General features: G+C 38.4%; 1 protein-coding gene across 1 annotated transcript in view; it reads right to left on the bottom strand.

The window, feature by feature from the left end:
• Positions 1-21337, bottom strand: part of ENPP3 (ectonucleotide pyrophosphatase/phosphodiesterase 3) — an 88289-nt gene that overhangs the window by 30893 nt on the left and 36059 nt on the right. The window contains exons 7-15 of the mRNA XM_061428000.1: positions 19826-19905; positions 17918-18037; positions 17266-17375; positions 15741-15806; positions 15022-15094; positions 3878-3986; positions 2425-2553; positions 2015-2046; positions 817-944 (exon numbers count right to left, since the gene is read on the bottom strand). Coding sequence (XP_061283984.1) covers positions 817-944; positions 2015-2046; positions 2425-2553; positions 3878-3986; positions 15022-15094; positions 15741-15806; positions 17266-17375; positions 17918-18037; positions 19826-19905 — 847 coding nt within the window. The remainder of the gene's footprint in view (positions 1-816; positions 945-2014; positions 2047-2424; positions 2554-3877; positions 3987-15021; positions 15095-15740; positions 15807-17265; positions 17376-17917; positions 18038-19825; positions 19906-21337) is intronic.

Below are 21337 nucleotides of genomic sequence, written 5' to 3'. Positions count from 1 at the left end.
GAAAACATAATATGAACCTGATTCCACGTATATTCACTTATACATATGGGAAAAATGCTGTAATAAAATACAAAAAGTAGGGAATGTGAGATAGGGAATGTAAACTACCAGATAGGGTGTATTTATTTGTGTACTGGCTTATTATCAGACTTCTCCACTTGACGAGGAGGGATGGAATGATTTCTGTATCCCAAAAGCCTAGAACAAGGTTTGGTACACACAGAGAAAGCACAAATAAAATTTTGCCGAATCAATTAATTAGTTTGTTATTTGGGGATGCAATTATGGTTTATATTTTCTTAAAACAGACATATTTTGCAGATGTTCAATGATCAATGTGAATCACAATTGTAACTAGAAAAAAAAAAGTTGTAACTAATTGGTTAGCTTGGCCTTACAGACATAAGCATGCTCTTTCAGAGAAACCACAAAGATGACAAAGATCTTAGAGAGCCATCTAATCATTTACTCATTACCAGCCTGTGAGACAACTAATATCATTTTTATATCCTGTCTGCCACCTAACAGAGACCACAGTGGAGACTGAGAACATGCTGGTACCAATAATCTCTGGAACAATTGATAAATAGTCAGCCTTCTTCCTCATTCTTATCTACATTGTGAAGATTAGGATGCTAAGGCTGGCAACCTAGTAACAGTCATTTCATACACAGAAGTGCTAGATAGCATATAAAAGATCAAGAAATTATCATGCCCAGGAAGATTCATGTGATTATAATAACAGGATAAGGTCAAGGAAATTTATTATGAAAGATGATTGTTAAAAGTATTATGAGAAAAATTAGACACACAAACCTCACAGCCTGCCACTGTCGATCCACCAAAAGATTGACTTTGTCAATTCTGACATTTTTGGCAAAATGTAGGCGTTTTGGCAAATCAGGACTCAAATAGGGCTTGAAATGCTGATCAGGTTTTCGGCACTGAAAAAGAGGTAAATTATTTCTTCATGACACCTATAAAATGGGAAAACTATGCATAAATGTAATGGATTTCCAAATCCCTTTGCACCTCTGGGATTATTAGGCATTTGCCCTTCCTCATCTCACCAACAGGACTTCTTAAGGGAAAACAATGGGTGGATTTAGAGTCTGTATATTAAAAATTCACTACACCGCCCCTCCATCAGCATGGCTACACTACAGGTAAACCCTCACTAGCAGGGGTAAGAGGACCCCTCATGCTTATTCAAGATCAGGATATTAGGTGTAAGAGAAAAAAGGAGTGATTAACATAAAGGCATTTCTGCTTAAGCAGTCATTCCTACTTCAAATTTGCAGTGTGTCCCAGGTTATAGTAACTATTCTTTCCCTAGTGTTTCTTTATCTTCAATCACTCGCATTTTATTCTGTTTTTACTATAATTGCATATTACCTATATGTAAATAAATCTAGCCCCACCCCAAGCAATGGTAAACTTATAAATCCATATAAATAGATATATATTTGCAAATATACTTTAAACACAGAATTATTAAAACCACTACACACTCTCCAGAAGTGGTGAACTTCACCTTGAAAAATCCCAATTGCTTTGAGCTATCTAGAATTTGCCCTGCTTTTACAACCTGAGATGCAAGAGCCAATTAAAAGCAGTTTCAATTATATTTAAAGAAATGACTGCTCTTAACTGTATAAAAAGATCTATAAAATCCATGATTTGCTATTTCCTGATATTAAATCATACAAAAAATGTGAAAAATGGTGTTGCCCAAAACTCACTAGCCTAGATCCTTTGAATGAAACATCAGCCCATTCAATTTAGAAGTCAGTGAAACTGGTACCAAAACAAATTTCCTATAGTGGTGTCAATTTCAAAACAAAAACAGCTAAAGTAAAAGCAACTGACAGGAATATAAAAAATTGTTGACTGAGGTTTAAGAAATAAATTACAAATGGTTTGGACTAGAAAATATAGAATACAATTTTCTTGAAACCCAGATTAAAGACATTGCATTAATCTAAATATATGTATTAGGAGGCAGTATACTTACACTGAGGTTCCTAACAATTTCTTCAGAATTAACTGTTTGAAAAGAAAAACAAATAAGTCATATTACAATTGAAACTTGACAACTATAAAATTAAATAATTCAGATGAATTGACATAGCTTATTAATGACTATGATCTGATACAATTAAATAAAAAGTATTTTAAGCAAAGAATTATTTTAGTATTTAAGAATGGAGTGGAATATATTTTAACCTAACAATATTAGATATTACCATAGACTTTATCAACAGACTGTATTTAAACATGGGAGTTTCTTATTTACTTCTGTGCGGTCTTCCCAAGAAGTCAGAAGAGGGGGCCTGGTAATACCTGAATTCTCAGAATTAGGGGCCTATATTATTTGCTTTTAGTTTAACCATTATTCTTCTATTTGGGCATCTTCACACTCACAGGTAAAAAAATCCTGAGGTATGTTACGAGTCCTGATGCGGGGGGCGGGTCCTTCAAACATGTAGAAGTTTATACTGGGAAAATAATCAGCCATGTATTCCAGTTTGTCACAATAGGTCTGATCCATTCCTGAATTTAAAAAAAAAATGTCCACTGACTGTATAAGATGGTAACAATTGATTGTCTCTGATCAGGTCAAACAGCAGATATTTTATGTTACATATATCAAACCAAGATTTTGAGAAGCTTTACAGTTTACCCAATTACTTCATTCTAAATGGCAGGCTTTGGAAGTCTTGGTAGTAGAAGAGAAGAATCAGGTTTATAAGAAAGAATGGATAGGAATTATAAACAGATCACCTGTTCAATGTAGATCAGTTAATTTTGAAAAAGAATGTTCTCTATAGAGAGCTAATTTATAAAATTTGATTTGTACATAAGGCAAGATGAAATACTTTCATCCAAAGTATAGCATACATTTTTATAAAACAATAAAATAAGTAGGAGAACAAAGTTTAAAGAATATTTATTTTTCATAAGGGTTTTATTTAAATATATATGAGCAGCATATATTCCTAAAAAGATTTGTAGTTAACTCTTTTTTTTATTTGAAGATTTTTCAGACTCAGTCCATACTTTTCCTTGTATTATTTTTATTTACTTCATTATTTGTATGTTTTATAATTTCTTTTAACAAGATATGTATTAAAACATTTCCCTTAACTTTAGAGCAATTAGAAACTCTTTAATTACTATGTTTCACATCATCTTGATGTCCTAAGATATAAACAGAAGTTCTATAGACATGCTCCTTTTCATCTTCTTGTCCCTCTAGGCCACCCCATCCAGAAAAGATCCACCTCTCCCTTATGTACTTCCTCACACACCATATCGAGGAAACTTCTCGGCATTGAGTTAGCACTTTAAAAATATTTGTTGAATGAATGAGTACTTTAAAAATGAGGTTGCAGAGGGCGTGGCAGCATCTCACCTCCTTACACATTCAAGTTAACTGAAATGGAAAGCTAACCTCAAGTCGAGAAATGTGGAGTGCTAGGACTTTGGAGAAGTCTATTCACGTGATTCAGAAAAAATACGCAGAACATCGTAAAGCTAGCCAACACAGTCAATTGAAGCCAATCTATATGAAAGAATCATTTACTGAAAAAAGAGGCACTTTTTGTGATTGAATAACAGCCCAACTGTATCCCTATAGAGCTCTAACTCCATCTTTACAGAAAATGAAATGTATGGATACAGTTTTCAGAATGACTGTTAGAATAATTGAACTTAAAGTATAAATTTTAGTCTTCTAGTCACAGCCTACCATTTTTAGTGCATTCAAGAGCTTCTAGGTCTAGAAATACAGACTCTAAAATTCCTTATTATATTTGTGTGCTCCCCAAAGTGATAAGATAGAATCAATGATAAAATATGATTTAAAAAAGCATACCATGGTCAGCCAAAAGGATTATATTGACACAATTGACTAAGTTTCTCTGCTTTAGGCCTTCCATTAACAATCCAAAAGTTTTATCTACCAACTGTAAGGCTTGAATTACCTAAAAAGAAAAAAAAAATTGAAGTTAAGATTGTCTTCATGAATTGAGGCTTAATTAATTAAATTATTATCTAACGGAGTAAAAATTAAATACATTTCCTTCTCTGAAATTGTTGGATTTTGTATAGGATATCAGAGCCCAGCACCCATGCTACATGTACAAAAGACCAATTCCTTATATTCCTATAGACAAAAAAAAATTAAGGCATTTTCCATAAGACAGAAGACTAGGCAATAAATATCTGAGAAAAAGTATTCAACATCAACAAACATTGTTCAACTGCAAATATTTTCCTGATTGTGTCCAATGCTGGGTAGTAGAGTTGGTAGACACTTCCATAGGAGCCCAAATGGTTGCACATGTTCTAGAAGACCGTGTGACAATGTGTAGCCAGAGAGTTGGAAAGGGGTGTAAGTTGTAACCTAATAATACTGTTCCTGGGTGTTTATCTGAAGTAAACAGAGTGCAAATGGAGATTTACACGCAAGGCCAGTCATCACATTATTTATTTACAATTTAAATACAAGAAAAAAAAATTATGCCACATCCTTCAGTGGGCATACTCAATAACCACTAAAAAAAAAAAAAAAAAAAAACATAGGAAGACAATCACAATACAATGTTACATAGAAAATGTTAAAATCAAACTATATACACACTCATACATATTGCATAATGCAATTTTGTTTTAAAACATGTTTAGTGTTTCATAGTAAAAGCACACGAAGAGGAAACCAAGATAAAATATCAGATCAGAACAGATCAGTCGCTCAATCGTGTCTGACTCTTCGCGACCCCGTGAATCGCAGCACGCCAGGCTTCCCTGTCCATCACCAACTCCCAGAGTTCACTCAGACTCACGTCCATCAAGTCAGTGATGCCATCCAGCCATCTCATCCTCTGTCGTCCCCTTCTGCTCCTGCCCCCAATACCTCCCAGCATCAGAGTCTTTTCCAATGAGTCAACTCTTCACATGAGGTGGCCAAAGTACTGGAGTTTCAGCTTTAGCATCATTCCTTCTAAAGAAATCCCAGGGCTGATCTCCTTCAGAATGGACTGGTTGGATCTCCTTGCAGTCCAAGGGACTCAAGAGAGTCTTCTCAAACACCACAGTTCAAAAGCATCAATTTTTTGGTGCTCAGCCTTCTTCACAGTCCAACTCTCACATCCATACATGACCATAGGAAAAACCATAGCCTTGACTTGACGAACCTTTGTTGGCAAAGTAATGTCTCTGCTTTTGAATATGCTATCTAGGTTGGTCATCACTTTCCTTCCAAGGAGTAAGTGTCTTTTAATTTCATGGCTGCAGTCACCATCTGCACTGATTTGGGAGCCCAGAAAAATAAAGTCTGACACTGTTTCCACTATTTCCCCATCTATTTCCCATGAAGTGGTGGGACCAGATGCCATGATCTTCGTTTTCTGAATGTTGAGCTTTAAGCCAACTTTTTCACTCTCCACTTTCACTTTCATCAAGAGGCTTTTGAGTTCCTCTTCACTTTCTGCCATAAGGGTGGTGTCATCTGCATATCTGAGGTTATTGATATTTCTCCCGGCAATCTTGATTCCAGCTTGTGTTTCTTCCAGTCCAGCGTTTCTCATGATGTACTCTGCATAGAAGTTAAATAAGCAGGGTGACAATATACAGCCTTGACGTACTCCTTTTCCTATTTGGAACCAGTCTGTTGTTCCATGTCCAGTTCTAACTGTTGCTTCCTGACCTGCATACAGATTTCTTAAGAGGCAGATCAGGTGGTCTGGTATTCCCATCTCTTTCAGAATTTTCCACAGTTTATTGTGATCCACACAGTCAAAGGCTTTGGCATAGTCAATACAGCAGAAATAGATGTTTTTCTGGAACTCTCTTGCTTTTTCCATGATCCAGCAGATGTTGGCAATTTGATCTCTGGTTCCTCTGCCTTTTCTAAAACCAGCTTGAACATCAGGAAGTTCACGGTTCACATATTGCTGAAGCCTGGCTTGGAGAATTTGGAGCATTCCTTTACTAGCGTGTGAGATGAGTGCAATTGTGCAGTAGTTTGAGCATTCTTTGGCATTTCCTTTCTTAGGGATTGGAATGAAAACTGACCTTTTCCAGTCCTGTGGCCACTGCTGAGTTTTCCAAATGTGCTGGCATATTGAGTGCAGCACTTTCACAGCATCATCTTTCAGGATTTGAAAGAGCTCAACTGGAATTCCATCACCTCCACTAGCTTTTTCGTAGTGATGCTTTCTAAGGCCCACTTGACTTCACATTCCAGGATGTCTGGCTCTAGGTCAGTGATCACACCATCGTGATTATCTGGGTCATGAAGATCTTTTTTGTACAGTTCTTCTGTGTATTCTTGCCACTCTTCTTAATAACTTTTGCTTCTGTTAGGTCCATACCATTTCTGTCCTTTATCGAGCCCATCTTTGCATGAAACGTTCCTTTGGTATCTCTGATTTTCTTGAAGAGATCTCTAGTCTTTCCCATTCTGTGGTTTTCCTCTATTTCTTTGCATTGATCACTGAAGAAGGCTTTCTTATCTCTTCTTGCTATTCTTTGGAACTCTGCATTCAGATGTTTATATCTTTCCTTTTCTCCTTTGCTTTTTGCTTCTCTTCTTTTCACAGCTATTTGTAAGGCCTCCCCAGACAGCCATTTTGCTTTTTTGCATTTCTTTTCCATGGGGATGGTCTTGATCCCTGTCTCCTGTACAATGTCACGAACCTCATTCCATAGTTCATCAGGCACTCTATCTATCAGATCTAGGCCCTTAAATCTATTTCTCACTTCCACTGTATAATCATAATAACAAGGTACTATTAACAGTGGTTGTCTCTGAATAGTGAATTGGAGTTCATTTTTATTTTGTTTGTATTCTTTCATGATTTTAGATTTTTTCTACACTTTATAAATATAGTATATTGAATTGACTTAAGATTTAAGTGAATAAATTTTTAACTAACATGACTTCATTATTTTTTTCAGTAAATAGAATGTATAATAGCAATGGATTGGGAAACTGACTGCATTTTTTTTTTTTGAGAAAGAATTTTACAAGCCAATTACTATTAGTGCACTATCTAATGAAATTCTCTAAGTAAATATTCATGGATGGTGCTATTGGAATTTCCAGTTATAGAGACCAGGAAACTTGAGGTTTAACTTAAAGATCTAGAACAAGTTAATGTTTCTCCATCTGTTTTGCCTCTTCTTAAATTTCACATGAGGCTTAGTCTTAATCCTTCTGTTCTCCTGCTTCACTCTTTCTTTCTTTAGGACATCTCCTCTTCTATGACTGTCTATATGCTGCTAAGCAGTCTGATCTTCATCTCCTTTGAGCTCTAAATCCACATTTGCAGTTGCCTTCTGGACATCTCCATTTAGACATCACAGGCATCCCAATTACAAAATAATGTCCTCTAAGAAGATCCCCTTCAGTGGCCTTACTGGAATGAACCTGCCTGCTTATGCTAGAAATCTGAAACTCTCCTACCCCATCACCTGTCTCACACAAAGTCATATGAAGTCTATCTCTTAATCTCAAACACATCTTCTTCTATCCACAATGGCTGTCACTATCATGGTCCAAGTCACTACCATCTCTTTCTTGAAATGTTGCAAAGTCTAACTCATCTCTCCCTACTTTCCCTTGCTTCCTTTAACCCATTCCTCTTACACAGTAAAAGTGGTATTTAAATTCACATAAATCTGATCAGGTCCTTCCCTGATTAAAATGCCTCAATATTTTCATTGCATATTTTATGGCCTAGAAGAACTTGCAAGATTTGGTGCCTGCCTCCTGTTATAGGTTTCCCCTTAGCCCTCTCCCCTAGTTCATAGTGCTCCAGACATTAGTGGGAGATGGTTCTCCTTCGGCATCCACATAGCACCTGGCATAGAGCAGTACATGGTAGGAGGTAGCTGCTATTATTATTTTTACCGTCATCATATTGCCTATGTGTCTAGCCACCTATCCATTTGTCTGTCCATCCATTGCTCATTTTATGTTTTCTTCTAATGTGCTCAGCTCCTCCCTTAATCAGGCCATTTGTAAACTTTTTTTCCCTTTTGTTATTCAGAGAACGTTCTAACCAGCCTTAACCCAGACTACGTTAACCCCTCAAGATCTCTCAGGAAATCCTGATCTGTTCCTTTGAAGTACTTGTCCAAATTATACTCAAAATTTATTTGGATACTGAACCAGAGTGCTGTATAGAAGAAAAAGGTATGGTGCCTAATGTCAGCCATAGGGATCAGACAAATGCAGATTAGAGCTGTTGTTTAGTCGTTAAGTCATGTCTGACTCTTTGTGACCCCATGGACTGTAGCCCACCAGGCTTCTCAGTCCATGGAATTTTCCAGGCAAGAATACTGGAATAGGTTGCCATTTCCTACTCCAGGAGATCTTCCTGACTCAGGGATAGAATCCGTGTCTCTTGCATTGTCAGGTGGGTTCTTTACCACTGAGCCACCTTGGAAGCCTCAGATTAGAGTATCTCTCTGGATAACAATTAAAATGGAAAAGAAGAAATGGTGAATATGTTTTAGATAGTTACTAAGCCTCTTGGAGAGCACAAACAGAACCTTGTGCTCATCAGGACCCAGGAGAAAGGAGCAGTGATCCCACAAGAGACTGATCCAGACTTGCCTGTGAGTGTCCAGGAGACTCCAGGAGAGGTGTGGGTCGGAGGTGGCCTGATGCAGGGTTGGGGGCACTGAGTGTAGCAGTGCTGCATGCGACCTTTTGAAAGAGGTCACCATTATCTTCATTACCTCCACCATAGTTTGGCCCCAGGTAAATAAGAGGGAGGGAACACAGCCCCACCCATCAACAGAAAATTTGATTAAAGATTTACTGAGCATGGCCCAGTCAATGCAAAGAAATAGAGGAAAACAACAGAATGGGAAAGACTAGAGATCTCTTCAAGAAAATTAGAGATACCAAGGGAACATTTCATGCAAGGATGGGCTTGATAAAGGACAGAAATGGTATGGACCTAACAGAAGCAGAAGATATTAAGAAGAGATGGCAAGAATACACAGAAGAACTGTATAAAAAAGATCTTCACGACCCAGATAATCACGATGGTGTGATCACTGACCTAGAGCCAGACATCCTGGAATGTGAAGTCAAGTGGGCCTTAGAAAGCATCACTACGAACAAAGCTAGTGGAGGTGATGGAATTCCAGTTGAGCTCTTTCAAATCCTGAAAGATGATGCTGTGAAAGTGCTGCACTCAATATGCCAGCACATTTGGAAAACTCAGCAGTGGCCACAGGACTGGAAAAGGTCAGTTTTCATTCCAATCCCTAAGAAAGGAAATGCCAAAGAATGCTCAAACTACCGCACAATTGCACTCATCTCACACGCTAGTAAGGGAATGCTCCAAATTCTCCAAGCCAGGCTTCAGCAATATGTGAACCGTGAACTTCCTGATGTTCAAGCTGGTTTTAGAAAAGGCAGAGGAACCAGAGATCAAATTGCCAACATCTGCTGGATCATGGAAAAAGCAAGAGAGTTCCAGAAAAACATCTATTTCTGCTGTATTGACTATGCCAAAGCCTTTGACTGTGTGGATCACAATAAACTGTGGAAAATTCTGAAAGAGATGGGAATACCAGACCACCTGATCTGCCTCTTAAGAAATCTGTATGCAGGTCAGGAAGCAACAGTTAGAACTGGACATGGAACAACAGACTGGTTCCAAATAGGAAAAGGAGTACGTCAAGGCTGTATATTGTCACCCTGCTTATTTAACTTCTATGCAGAGTACATCATGAGAAACGCTGGACTGGAAGAAACACAAGCTGGAATCAAGATTGCCGGGAGAAATATCAATAACCTCAGATATGCAGATGACACCACCCTTATGGCAGAAAGTGAAGAGGAACTCAAAAGCCTCTTGATGAAAGTGAAAGTGGAGAGTGAAAAAGTTGGCTTAAAGCTCAACATTCAGAAAACGAAGATCATGGCATCTGGTCCCATCACTTCATGGGAAATAGATGGGGAAACAGTGGAAACAGTGTCAGACTTTATTTTTCTGGGCTCCCAAATCAGTGCAGATGGTGACTGCAGCCATGAAATTAAAAGACGCTTACTCCTTGAAAGGAAAGTGATGACCAACCTAGATAGCATATTCAAAAGCAGAGACATTACTTTGCCAACAAAGGTTCGTCAAGTCAAGGCTATGGTTTTTCCTATGGTCATGTATGGATGTGAGAGTTGGACTGTGAAGAAGGCTGAGCGCTGAAGAATTGATGCTTTTGAACTGTGGTGTTGGAGAAGACTCTCTTGAGTCCCTTGGACTGCAAGGAGATCCAACCAGTCCATTCTGAAGGAGATCAGTCCTGGGATTTCTTTAGAAGGAATGATGCTAAAGCTGAAACTCCAGTACTTTGGCCACCTCATGTGAAGAGTTGACTCATTGGAAAAGACTCTGATGCTGGGAGGTATTGGGGGCAGGAGCAGAAGGGGATGACAGAGGATGAGATAGCTGGATGGCATCACTGACTCGATGGACGTGAATCTGGGTGAACTCCGGGAGTTGGTGATGGACAGGGAGGCCTGGCGTGCTGCGATTCATGGGGTCGCAAAGAGTCAGACACGACTGAGCAACTGAACTGAACTGAGCATGGCCCTGAGCATCAGAACAACAACAAATTTCCCCTTCAATCAGTCTCTGCCATCAGGAAGCTTCCATAAGCCTCTTTCCTTCTCCATCAGAAGGCAGACAGACCGAAAACCACAATCACAGAAAACTAAGCAATCTGATCACATGGACCACAGCTTTGTCTAACTCAATGAAACTAGGAGTCATGCTGTGTAGGGCCACCCAAGACAGATGGGTCATGGAGTGTTCTGACAAAACATGGTCCACTGGAGAAGGGAATGGCAAACAACTTCAGAATTCTTGTCTTGTGAACCCCATGAATAGTATGAAAAGGCAAAAAGATAGGACACTGAAAGATGAACTCCCCAGGTTTGTAAGTGCCCAATATGCTGGAGATCAGTGGAGAAATAACCCCAGAAAGAATGAAGAGACAGAGCCAAAGTGAAAACAACACCCAGTTGTGGATGTGACTGGTGATGCAAGTAAAGTCTGATGCTGTAAAGAACAATATTTTATAGACACCTGGAATGTTAGGTCCATGAATCAAGGCAAATTGGAAGTGGTCAAACAGGAGATGGCAAAAGTAACATCAATATTTTAGGAATCAGTGAACTAAAATGGACTGGAATGGGCGAATTTAACTCAGATGACCATTATATCTACTACTGTGGGCAAGAATCCCTTAGAAGAAACAGAGTAGCCATCATAGTCAACAAAAGAGTCTGAAATGCAGTACTTGGATGCAATCTCAAAAATGACAGAATGATATCTGTTAGTTTCCAAGGCAAACCATTCAATATCACAGTAATCCGAGCCTATGCCCCGACCAGTAATGATGAAGAAGCTGAATTTGAATGGTTCTATGAAGACTTGCAAGACCTTCTAGAGCTAACACCCAAAAAAGGTGTTCTTTTCATTATAGGGGACTGAAATGCAAAAGTACAAAGTCAAGAATACCTGGAGTAACAGGAAAATTTGGCCTTGGAGTACGGAATGAAGCAGGGCAAAGGCTAATAGAGTTTTGCCAAGAGAACGCACTGGTCATAGCAAACACCCTCTTCCAACAACACAAGAGAAGACTCTACACATGGACATCACCAGATGGTCAATACCGAAATCAGATTGATTATATTCTTTGCAGCCGAAGATGGAGAAGCTCTAGATAGTCAGTGAAAACAAGACAGGGAGCTGACTGTGCCTCAGATCATGAACTCCTTATTGTCAAATTCAGACTGAAATTGAAGAAAGTAGAGAAAACCACGAGACAATTCAGGTATGACCTAAATCAAATCCCTTATGATTATACAGTGGAAATGAGAAATAGATTCAAGGGATTAGATTTGATAGAGAACCTGAAGAACTATGGACGGATGTTCATAACAGTGTAGAGGAGGCAGGGATCAAGACCATCCCCAAGGAAAAGAAATGCAAAAAAGCAAAATGGTTGTCTGAGGAGGCCTTACAAATAGCTGTGAAAAGAAGAGAAGTGAAAGGCATAGGAGAAAAGGAAAGATATACCCATTTGAATGAAGAGTTCTAAACAATAGCACAGAGAGATAAGAAAGCCTTCTTCAGTGATCAGTGCAAAGAAATAAAGGAAAACAATAGAATGAGAAAGACTAGACATCTCTTTAAGAAAATTAGAGATACCAAGGGAACATTTCCTACAAAGATGGGCACAATAAAGGACAGAAATGGTAGGGACCTAACAGAAGCAGAAGATATTAAGAAGAGGTGGCAAGAATACACAGAAGAACTATACAAAAAAAGATCTTCACGACCCAGATAATCATGATGGTGTGATCACTCACCTAGAGCCAGACATCCTGGAATGTGAAGTTAAGTGGGCCTTAGGAAGCATCACTACAAACAAAGCTAGTGGAGGTGATGGAATTCCAGTTGAGCTCTTTCAAATCCTAAAAGATGATGCTGTGAAAGTGCTGCACTCAATATGCCAGCAAATGTGGAAAACTCAACAGTGGCCACAGGACTGGAAAAGATCAGTTTTCATTTCAATCCCAAAGAAAGGCAATGCCAAATAATCCTCAAACTAGCACACAATTGTACTCATCTCACACGCTAGTAAAGTAATGTACTTCAACAGTACATGAACTGTGAACATCCTGATGTTCAAGTTGGATTTAGAAAAAGCAGAAGAACCAGAGATCAAATTGCCAACATCTGTTGGATCATTGAAAAAGCAGGAGCGTTCCAGAAAAACATCTACTTCTGCTTTATTGACTACCCCAAAGCCTTTGACTGTGTGGATCACAATAAACTGTGGAAAATTCTGAAAGAGATGGGAATACCAGACCACCTGACCTGCCTCCTGAGAAATCTGTATACAGGTCAGGAAGCGACAGTTACAAGTGGATATAGAACAACAGACTGGTTCCAAATAGGGAAAGGAGTACGTCAAGGCTGTATATTGTCATCCTGCTTATTTAACTTATATGCAGAGTACATCATGAAAAACGCTGGGTTGGATAAAGTACAAGCTGGAATCAAGATTTCAGGAGAAATATCAATAACCCCAGATATGCAGATGACACCACCCTTATGGCAGAAAGCGAGGAAGAACTAGAAAGCCTTTTGATGAAAGTGAAAGAGGAGAGTGAAAAAGTTGGCTTAAAACTCAACATTCAGAAAACGAAGATCATGGCATCCGGTCCCATCACTTCATGGGAAATAGATGGGGAAACAGTGGAAACAGTGACAGACTTTATTTTGGGGGGCCCCAAGATCACTGCAGATGGTACTGCAGCCATGAAATTAAAAGATGCTTGCTCCTTGGAAGGAAAGTTATGACTAACCTAGACAGCATATTAAAAAGCAGAGACATTACTTTGCCAACAAAGGTCTATCTAGTTTAAGCTGTGGTTTTTCCAGTAGTCCTGTATGGATGTGAAAGTTGGACTATCAAGAAAGCTGAGTGCCAAAGAATCGATGCTTTTGAGCTGTGGTGTTGCAGAGGACTCTTAAAAGTCCCTTGGACTTCAAGGAGATCCAACCAATCCATCCTAAGGGAAATCAGTTCTGAATATTCTTTGGAAGGACTGATGTCGAAACTGAAACTCCAATACTTTGGCTACCTGATGTGAAGAACTGAGTCATTTGAAAAGAGCCTGATGCTGGGAAAGATTGAAGGCAGGAAGAGAAGGGGACATCAGAGGATGAGATGGTTGGGGGGCATCACTGATTCAATGAACATGAGCTTGAGTAAATCCCTGGAGTTTGTGATGGACAGGGAAGCCCGGTGTGCTGCAGTCCATGGGGTCACAAAGAGTCAGACTCGACTGAGGGACTGAACTGAACTGAACTGAAGCCATTCACTCTTAGAATAACCTGATTAAGTTTTGAATTCTGTGAGTCAAGGGTGGCATCGAAATATAAAAGGGGACTAATGGGTTCCATGGGCTTTCCTGGTGGCTCAGTGGTAAAGAATCTGTGAGGCCAGTTAGAAGCTGCAACAAATGTGGATTCAATCCCTGGGTCAGGAAGAGACCCTGGAGTAGGAAATTGTAACCCACTCTACTCTTCTTGCCTGGGAAATCCTATGGACAGAGGAGCCTGGTGAGCTACAGTCCATGAGGTCGCAAAAGAGTCAGACATAGCTGAGCAACTAAGAAAAACAATGGGTTCAAAGTGGTCAGACTTGAGCGTGGCTTATATTAGAAATCACTTTGATTTAATGAGAAGGAAAAAGAGGGTTATTTCTAACCAGCAGCTAAGTCACACTAGCAAAATAAACACACTTGCATTCCAACTAAGGACAACCTTGATGTGATTCTCCGTGGGGTAGGGAGACACCATGCTCACGGGATCTTTACCCCTTTACATTGTGTCTAGGACAATGCAGGCTCGAGTGGGTTTTAGAAGAGAATCAGCTTGTTTAAAAAATCATACTTAAGGACTATATTTCTGTAGTAAGTACAAAATGGTTTAGATAATGAAGAGACAAGTATTGAAGAGTCTACTTTAATTGTAATGGGGGTTTAGACAGGGAATTACTCTTCCTGATCAGTAATATATCATCTAATTATATGAATTCTTAGGGAACTGTGGTTTGATTGACAGCTGGATAGTCCACAATGGACTTCCAGGTGACATGGCTTGAAATGGGGTGCATTAACATATTGACACACAGGATCTAGCCTTGATGTTCTTGTTACATGAAGTAACAACACAGCATCTAAGTATTCAATAAATGTTATCAAATTAATCAAGATGTGGTTAATAAGACAGATATTCTTTTCAGACTTTTAACTATTTTGTGGCTAATAAAGCAGATAATTTTTTATATTTTTAACTGTTTTTATGTCTTCATATATATATCACATACACTTGTACTCAGTGGAAATTAAAGAATAGCATTTCATGTTGTGGGTGAAGTTCAGATGAGTTTACCTTTATTTAAAAAAGAAAAACTTACTCCGGCACTGACTGGTCCATAATTGTGTCCTTGAGAATCAGGTTCTTCCACGTATATGGTGTAAAAATCAGGTCTAGAGTAAAATCGAAACGGAGAGAGACGTTATCCATTTGGAATAGAGGTACCTGTTGGATCTGGCAGACTTGTGGATCTGGAACTTTGTGGCAGCTTCCTCCTCTTTTCCTCTGGTCTTTCCTTATCTTCCTGGAGAAGGCAATGGCTACCCACTCCAGTATTCTGGCCTGGAGAATTCCATGGACTGTATAGTCCATGGGGTCAAAAGAGTCAGACACAACTGGGTGACTTCCCCTTTCACCTCCTTCTCTTCATCCAGGCCCAGTGGTTCCACTTGGCCTTGGCAGGAACAGTGGTCCAGCAGGAAATAAACAAGACCTTCCAGGGTGTAAGCACTGGTCTGACTCAGTTCTGAAAAATCTGTCCTGTTCTTGCTGTTAAGGCCTCTCTTGATGTGCTTCAGCCTTTGTGTTTCCTGGTTTATGACTTTTACCGACCCTTTGTTCTGCCACACAAGTTCTTTCTTTAAATGCCTAGTTATAGGAATAATTCTTGAAAAATGCCCATAAAAAGGAAATGCCAAGTTTTGTTTTGTTTTTGTGTTTTTTTTTCTCCAAAAATAGTCATTTAAAGTCAAGAAATACTTTCACTTTATTCCCACAGATATCCTGCTGAGCCAGCACTTCCCTGACACTAAGTATTACCTTTCAGCTTTGGGTAGGTCCAGCCACTTTAACAATGTAAAGATCCTCTCTTCATATGTGACACTTCTGAAATGAAAAGTAAAAATAACTTTAAAAAATTCATCGACTCAAGGAGAACTTCATTATATTCCTACTCAAGAAGGCAGATTGATATTTTCGGATGCTTCTTTTGTGTTCTTATACTATAAGAACACTGAAAGGGATTTAATATTACTTGAACAGATTCCTGTTTTCAACACCTGTACAGAGATACTTGTGCCTTGATATAGATTGTGTATTGCTTTCTTTCCTTCTCATTCATCTCTCCTTCACTGTTACTCCAATTAAAATAAAATTGTTTTACATTAGTTACTATTCATCCATTCAATTTGCTTATTTTTGTTCACTTCATTCATTTGTGCAGTTCTGTGTACTATCTATTGTCAGCCATAATTTTGTTCCTTTTAAGTGGAACTTATCAGTGAGAAAACCAAAGATGCCTTCCTTCCTAGAGGTCATATTTGAGTCGAGGAAGAGAAACAATAAATAGGCCTTTGGTTGTCATTCAGTCGCTAAGTTGTGTCAGACTCTTTGTGACCCCATGAACACCAGGCTTCGTGACCCCAGGAACACAGGGAAGCACACCAGGCTTCCCTGTCCTTCACTATCTCCCTAAGTTTGCTCAAACTCATGTCCATTGAGTCAGTGATGCCCATAAATAAATTACATAGTGTATTAAAAGGTGATAAATGCTATGGGGAAAAAAAGGAAGACGAGAACCAGAATAAGGGACACTGGAGAAACTCAAGTGGGAGGATTTGAATTTGAAATCTTAGTGTGATCAGGCTAAGACAGTATTGATAAGGTAGTTTTTGAGCAACAGCCAGAAGGAGGTGAGGGAGCAGGCTATGCAGATAAATGAAGTCAGATTATATTGGGCAGAGGAACAGCCTTCTCAGAGGCCCTGCAGTGGAAGCAAGCTTGGTGTCCTGATGTACTGGGGTCACCAAAAAGGTCAGTATGGCTTGAGAAGGGTGAAAGAATGGAAAATAGTAGGAAAGGAGTCTAAGAGGCAAGGGGATAGCAGGGCTCATACCAACCAGGGCTTGTTGGCTTTATTCTGTATGAAACTGAGAGCCTTGAAAGTGAGGGGTGCAAAACAGTGTCGTATTCAGACTTGTTTTTTTAAAATAATTATTCTGGCTGATGAATTGAGAATAGATTACAGGAAACAGACATAGAAAGAGGGAGATATGTCAAAAAGCAACTGAGGTGATACAGGCAAAAGAGGAGGACAGCTCAAACCAGAGTTAGTGCTAGAAGTAATCAAAAATTCTCAGACTGCATATAGCTTGAATTAGAGGCACAAGCATTTACTGACAAACTGGATAAGGGATGTAAGAGGGAGGAATCAACATTGATTTCAAGATTTTTGGCCCAAATAACTGGAAAAATAAAATTACCATTATGATCAAGACCAAAAAACAAACAAAAAATTCAAATCATTCCTGCCTAGATGGGATTACATTTGCAGGTGTTTTCCTACCTGTTGTAAATCTTATATATGGAAGGAAAGGTGCCATTTATAGCTACATCCGATCCTGGCCAAAAGTAAGTACCAACTTTTAAACCTTGATACATTGCTGTCAGCCAGATCTATAAGAAGAGAAATTTTCAAATAAGTGGAGGTCAAGAAAATAATCAGTTTGAGTAGAAATGGCACTATTTATGAGAAACTGAACAATATTAAACCATTGAAAAATGTATTTAATTATTAAAAGGTGTTTAAATTGTTTTGAATTTGTCCTTGCAGCAGTTTTAAAAAGTTATTATCTAGGTATCCACTTCAAAAATCAAAAAACATAGGAAGGCAATAAGAAAGATCATTTTTCAAATTGGTAAAATTGTACAGTTCTTCTCTCCTTTTTAAAGATTTATAAAATATAATGAGTTAAAAAGTTAACAGATAAGCTTTCTGAGTAACTTCCAGGTTGAAATATTTATAATTCAACATCCAAGTCTCAAGGCAACTTAGGTGAACAATTATATACATTGAAAAGATTCAAATCATAATTATAAATAGTGCTGAAACACCTTCCCACCCTTAGCCCTGAGAAATTAAAAAGACAACATAAAACTCAGAGTGGAGAGAGAAGAGTGATCCATTGTCATGTGGGGAAATGGAGAATGACACATACTGGTTGCCCCTGCCACCAAGCTGGGTTATCTTTCTCCTTTGAAGAAAGTGAAAAATTCTTGTTGAGGTTTATATCATACATATTATTGTCAATGATGCCATGTGATTCTGGATATAACCCCTAAAATGATAATTTCAGAAAAAAAGATTTAAGATAATACATTAACAAAACATGCATTTAAATTGAAATAGCATAAGACCTGTAACTCTTATTGGAAAAGAAGTCATATACCTTTCAATATAAAACCCCTAGATCTGAACCCAAATACCAAATACATATATTACTATTACATATACACCAGTTCCACCATGGTCTATAGCTGCAAATGAATGATGTTAGGAAGATGATTTGTGTTGATGGTTTTAATTTTACTCTTATGGTATTAATAACTGCTAATTATAGATTCTATATTACAATAATGATTAGACACTGGTTTACTGGCAATAAGAGCAAGATACTTGTTACATAGAAGCTATTAAGTATCAGATGTTGGCCAATGGGTTAAAATGTGTTATCAGCACTCTAGAAGGAAGCCTGTCAAGTCTCTGTGCTTCTCCCTGTCATTCATCCATCAATCCAGTCATTCATTTAGTCTGGTCACAAAGACTCATTCAATCATTCCACACATTTTCACTGAATGTCTATGATACCATAGGCAATTATAACTACATTTAGATAGACTTTTAGGGTCATTATTTCAGAACATTACTATGTATATGAATATGGATACATGCACATATATAGAATATTAATAGCACTTATGCATAATCCCTTATTTATATAGACATATGGTGGTGCTAGTGGTAAAAAAAAATTCCACCTGCCAATGCAAAAGATATAAGAGATGTGGGTTCAATCTTGAGTGAGGAAGATCCCCTGGAGTAGAAAATGGCAACCCACTCTAGTATTCTTGCCTGGAAAATTCCACGGATAGAGGAGCCTGGCAGGCTGCAGTCCATGGTGTTGCAAAAGAGTTGGACATGACTTAGCGACTAAACAACAACATACGTATATATGTATGAGCACACACACATATATGTATTATATATTATGTATGTAGACTTATGTGTGTGTGTGTGTGTGTGTGTGTGCACACGGTGCGTGCGCTCAGTTGCTCAGTCGTGAGACCTGGGTTTGATCCCTGGGTCAAGAAGATCCTCTGGAGAAGGGAATGGCAACCCACTCCAGTATTCTTGCTTGGGAAATCCCATGGACAGAGGAGCCAGGGGGTCTACAGTCCATGGGGTTGCAAAGAGTCACGCACGATTGAGCAACTAACACACAGTAATAAAAGACTAAATGCAAAGTAGTAAAAATATAATATTCTTTGGCAAGAAAGGTTGAGGCATAGGACTCCTTAAGATGTGCCCTGAATCTATAAATATTAAAAAACTTAATCTTCCTTTGAGTTCTTTCACGTACGTCTTCTCGTACACTGAGGAGAATTCATTGCTTTATTTGCTTTATTTAAAGAGATATAGCCAGTTTGAATTCAACTATGAAACAAGAGACTTCACCAAATTAAATATAATTTTTAAAACTAGATAGGAAAGAGATTCTCCACATCAAAGTGGCTGTCTTCATACATAGCCTACCATTCCCACAGACCTTCAGATAAATGGGGGCTAATCAAAAGATCAGAGTAGAGGGTATTTCCCATGTTCCAGAGGCTATCCTGGCCTGTCACAGAGATAAATGAGCTGAGCACTGGGACACTCATTCATAGATAACTTCTCATAGCCCTGGATTGGCCTCATACTCAGACATTCCTTCCCAGCCTGAATTAAGCTGTGATCGCTACCACACATGATCCTGAATCTGTGGCTTGGCCAGCTCCTGCCTCAGCATGTCTGGTGTGGTCAGTCCCTTCGGGGGTCTGTCAGTCTTGCCACTTGATGAAGCACTTACTGTGACAATGGTATAATGATTTGGGAAGGTTTTGGTCGGATAGGCAGGTCTCAGGTATTGTGAATGAACTCCACATGTTTCTGCAACAAAGGATAGTGAGAAATTAAGACGTTGTTTCTTCCTCAGAAGTTGTTTGAATAACTAAAAATATGAACATGAAAGTTTCCCAGAGAAATAGAAAACTAACTAGGGGGTGAATTGCAGATAGAAAGAGGTTAAAATGCTGATGCTTAAAATTCCTCTCAAGGAATGACAGTTTTCAGGAGAGGAGAGTGCTAAGTCAAGGATCAGGAAAATTTTTCTGTGAAGAGCCAGATAATAAATAAATAGGCTTTGAGCAAATGGCATGGCTCTGTTATAACAAAACTGTATTTGTAGACATCAAGACAAAGAAATTTCATGTAATTTCTTTTGTGTGGCACAAGGCATTCTTTTTTTTTTCCCAACCATTTAAGAATGAAAACAATTCTTAGCATCAGCAGACCATACGGAAATAAGCAGAGTGGGTCAGATTTGGCCCACAGACCCAGATTGCTGACACCTGAGCTTAAAAGACCCTAAACTTTTAACACCGTGCCAGTTGTATTTGCGTTTGCTGTTCCTCTCTTTCTGACCTGGCTCATTAAAGTAAAATTTTCTATATAATATTTGCTTCCCAATATAACAAAAGCCAATACAACTGTCTAGATAACTGAAAAGGAATTTGACTTGTGTGAATGCACAAGCCCATGCCATGTAGTAATGTTTACAAAATTAACTTTCCACCTTATTATTTTCAGTACAGTTTCCATTTGATCAGTGAAGTTTCCTGTGCTCTGTTTTCCGCAAAGCATGGCATTAATTTTGCTTTCAGTTATTTCGTTGTTTTCATCTGTGCAATAACCTTGCTCAAGAAAGTCAGAACCACTAAGGCACATTACTATTTCCTCTGCAAGAGTGACGTATGAGACATTTTCTGTACCAAAATTCTATCACCTCTAATTCTAAAAGAGAACTTCACCATGAGAGATTCTATTTAGGTTAAAACAAAAGGTGCAAATGATTGTTGTCCAGAAAGCAACAAACTTTGCATCTGCAAATAATAAAGTTTTTCTCAAATAGGCTTGGAGTTGGTCTCCTTCCCAGCCAGGAAACCAGTATTTCCAATATGATCCAAGAATTTCCTCCTGCAGAATCTTCTTGGATCCAATATTAAGTCTACTAAATAGGACTCTGGTGGGAATGGTGAGGGTTGAAAGGTGGAGGGAAAGGAGCTTAAAAAAAAAAAAAAAACACACTACATTTCTAGCAAGTGCCCCAAGTGGTTCTGATGTACTTGAACCTGAAGCTTGCTCTAGGTCATAATGTATAATCAAAGATTAAAATAACCATTTTTCTTTTTTAGTCAATATCACCAACAAATAAACCTTGTCCTCAAATAGACAAAGATATATTTAATATGTTATGAAATCATATGATAAGAAAAATAAAATGAGATCTAATCTACTGACATAATTAGAAGAATTTAAGTGC

Source organism: Bos javanicus, chromosome 9 (assembly GCF_032452875.1).
Source record: "Bos javanicus breed banteng chromosome 9, ARS-OSU_banteng_1.0, whole genome shotgun sequence".
In the NCBI taxonomy this organism is placed as follows: domain Eukaryota; kingdom Metazoa; phylum Chordata; class Mammalia; order Artiodactyla; family Bovidae; genus Bos; species Bos javanicus.
The sequence above is the reverse complement of the archived record's forward strand: the minus strand, read 5'-3'. Positions and strand labels throughout refer to the sequence as shown.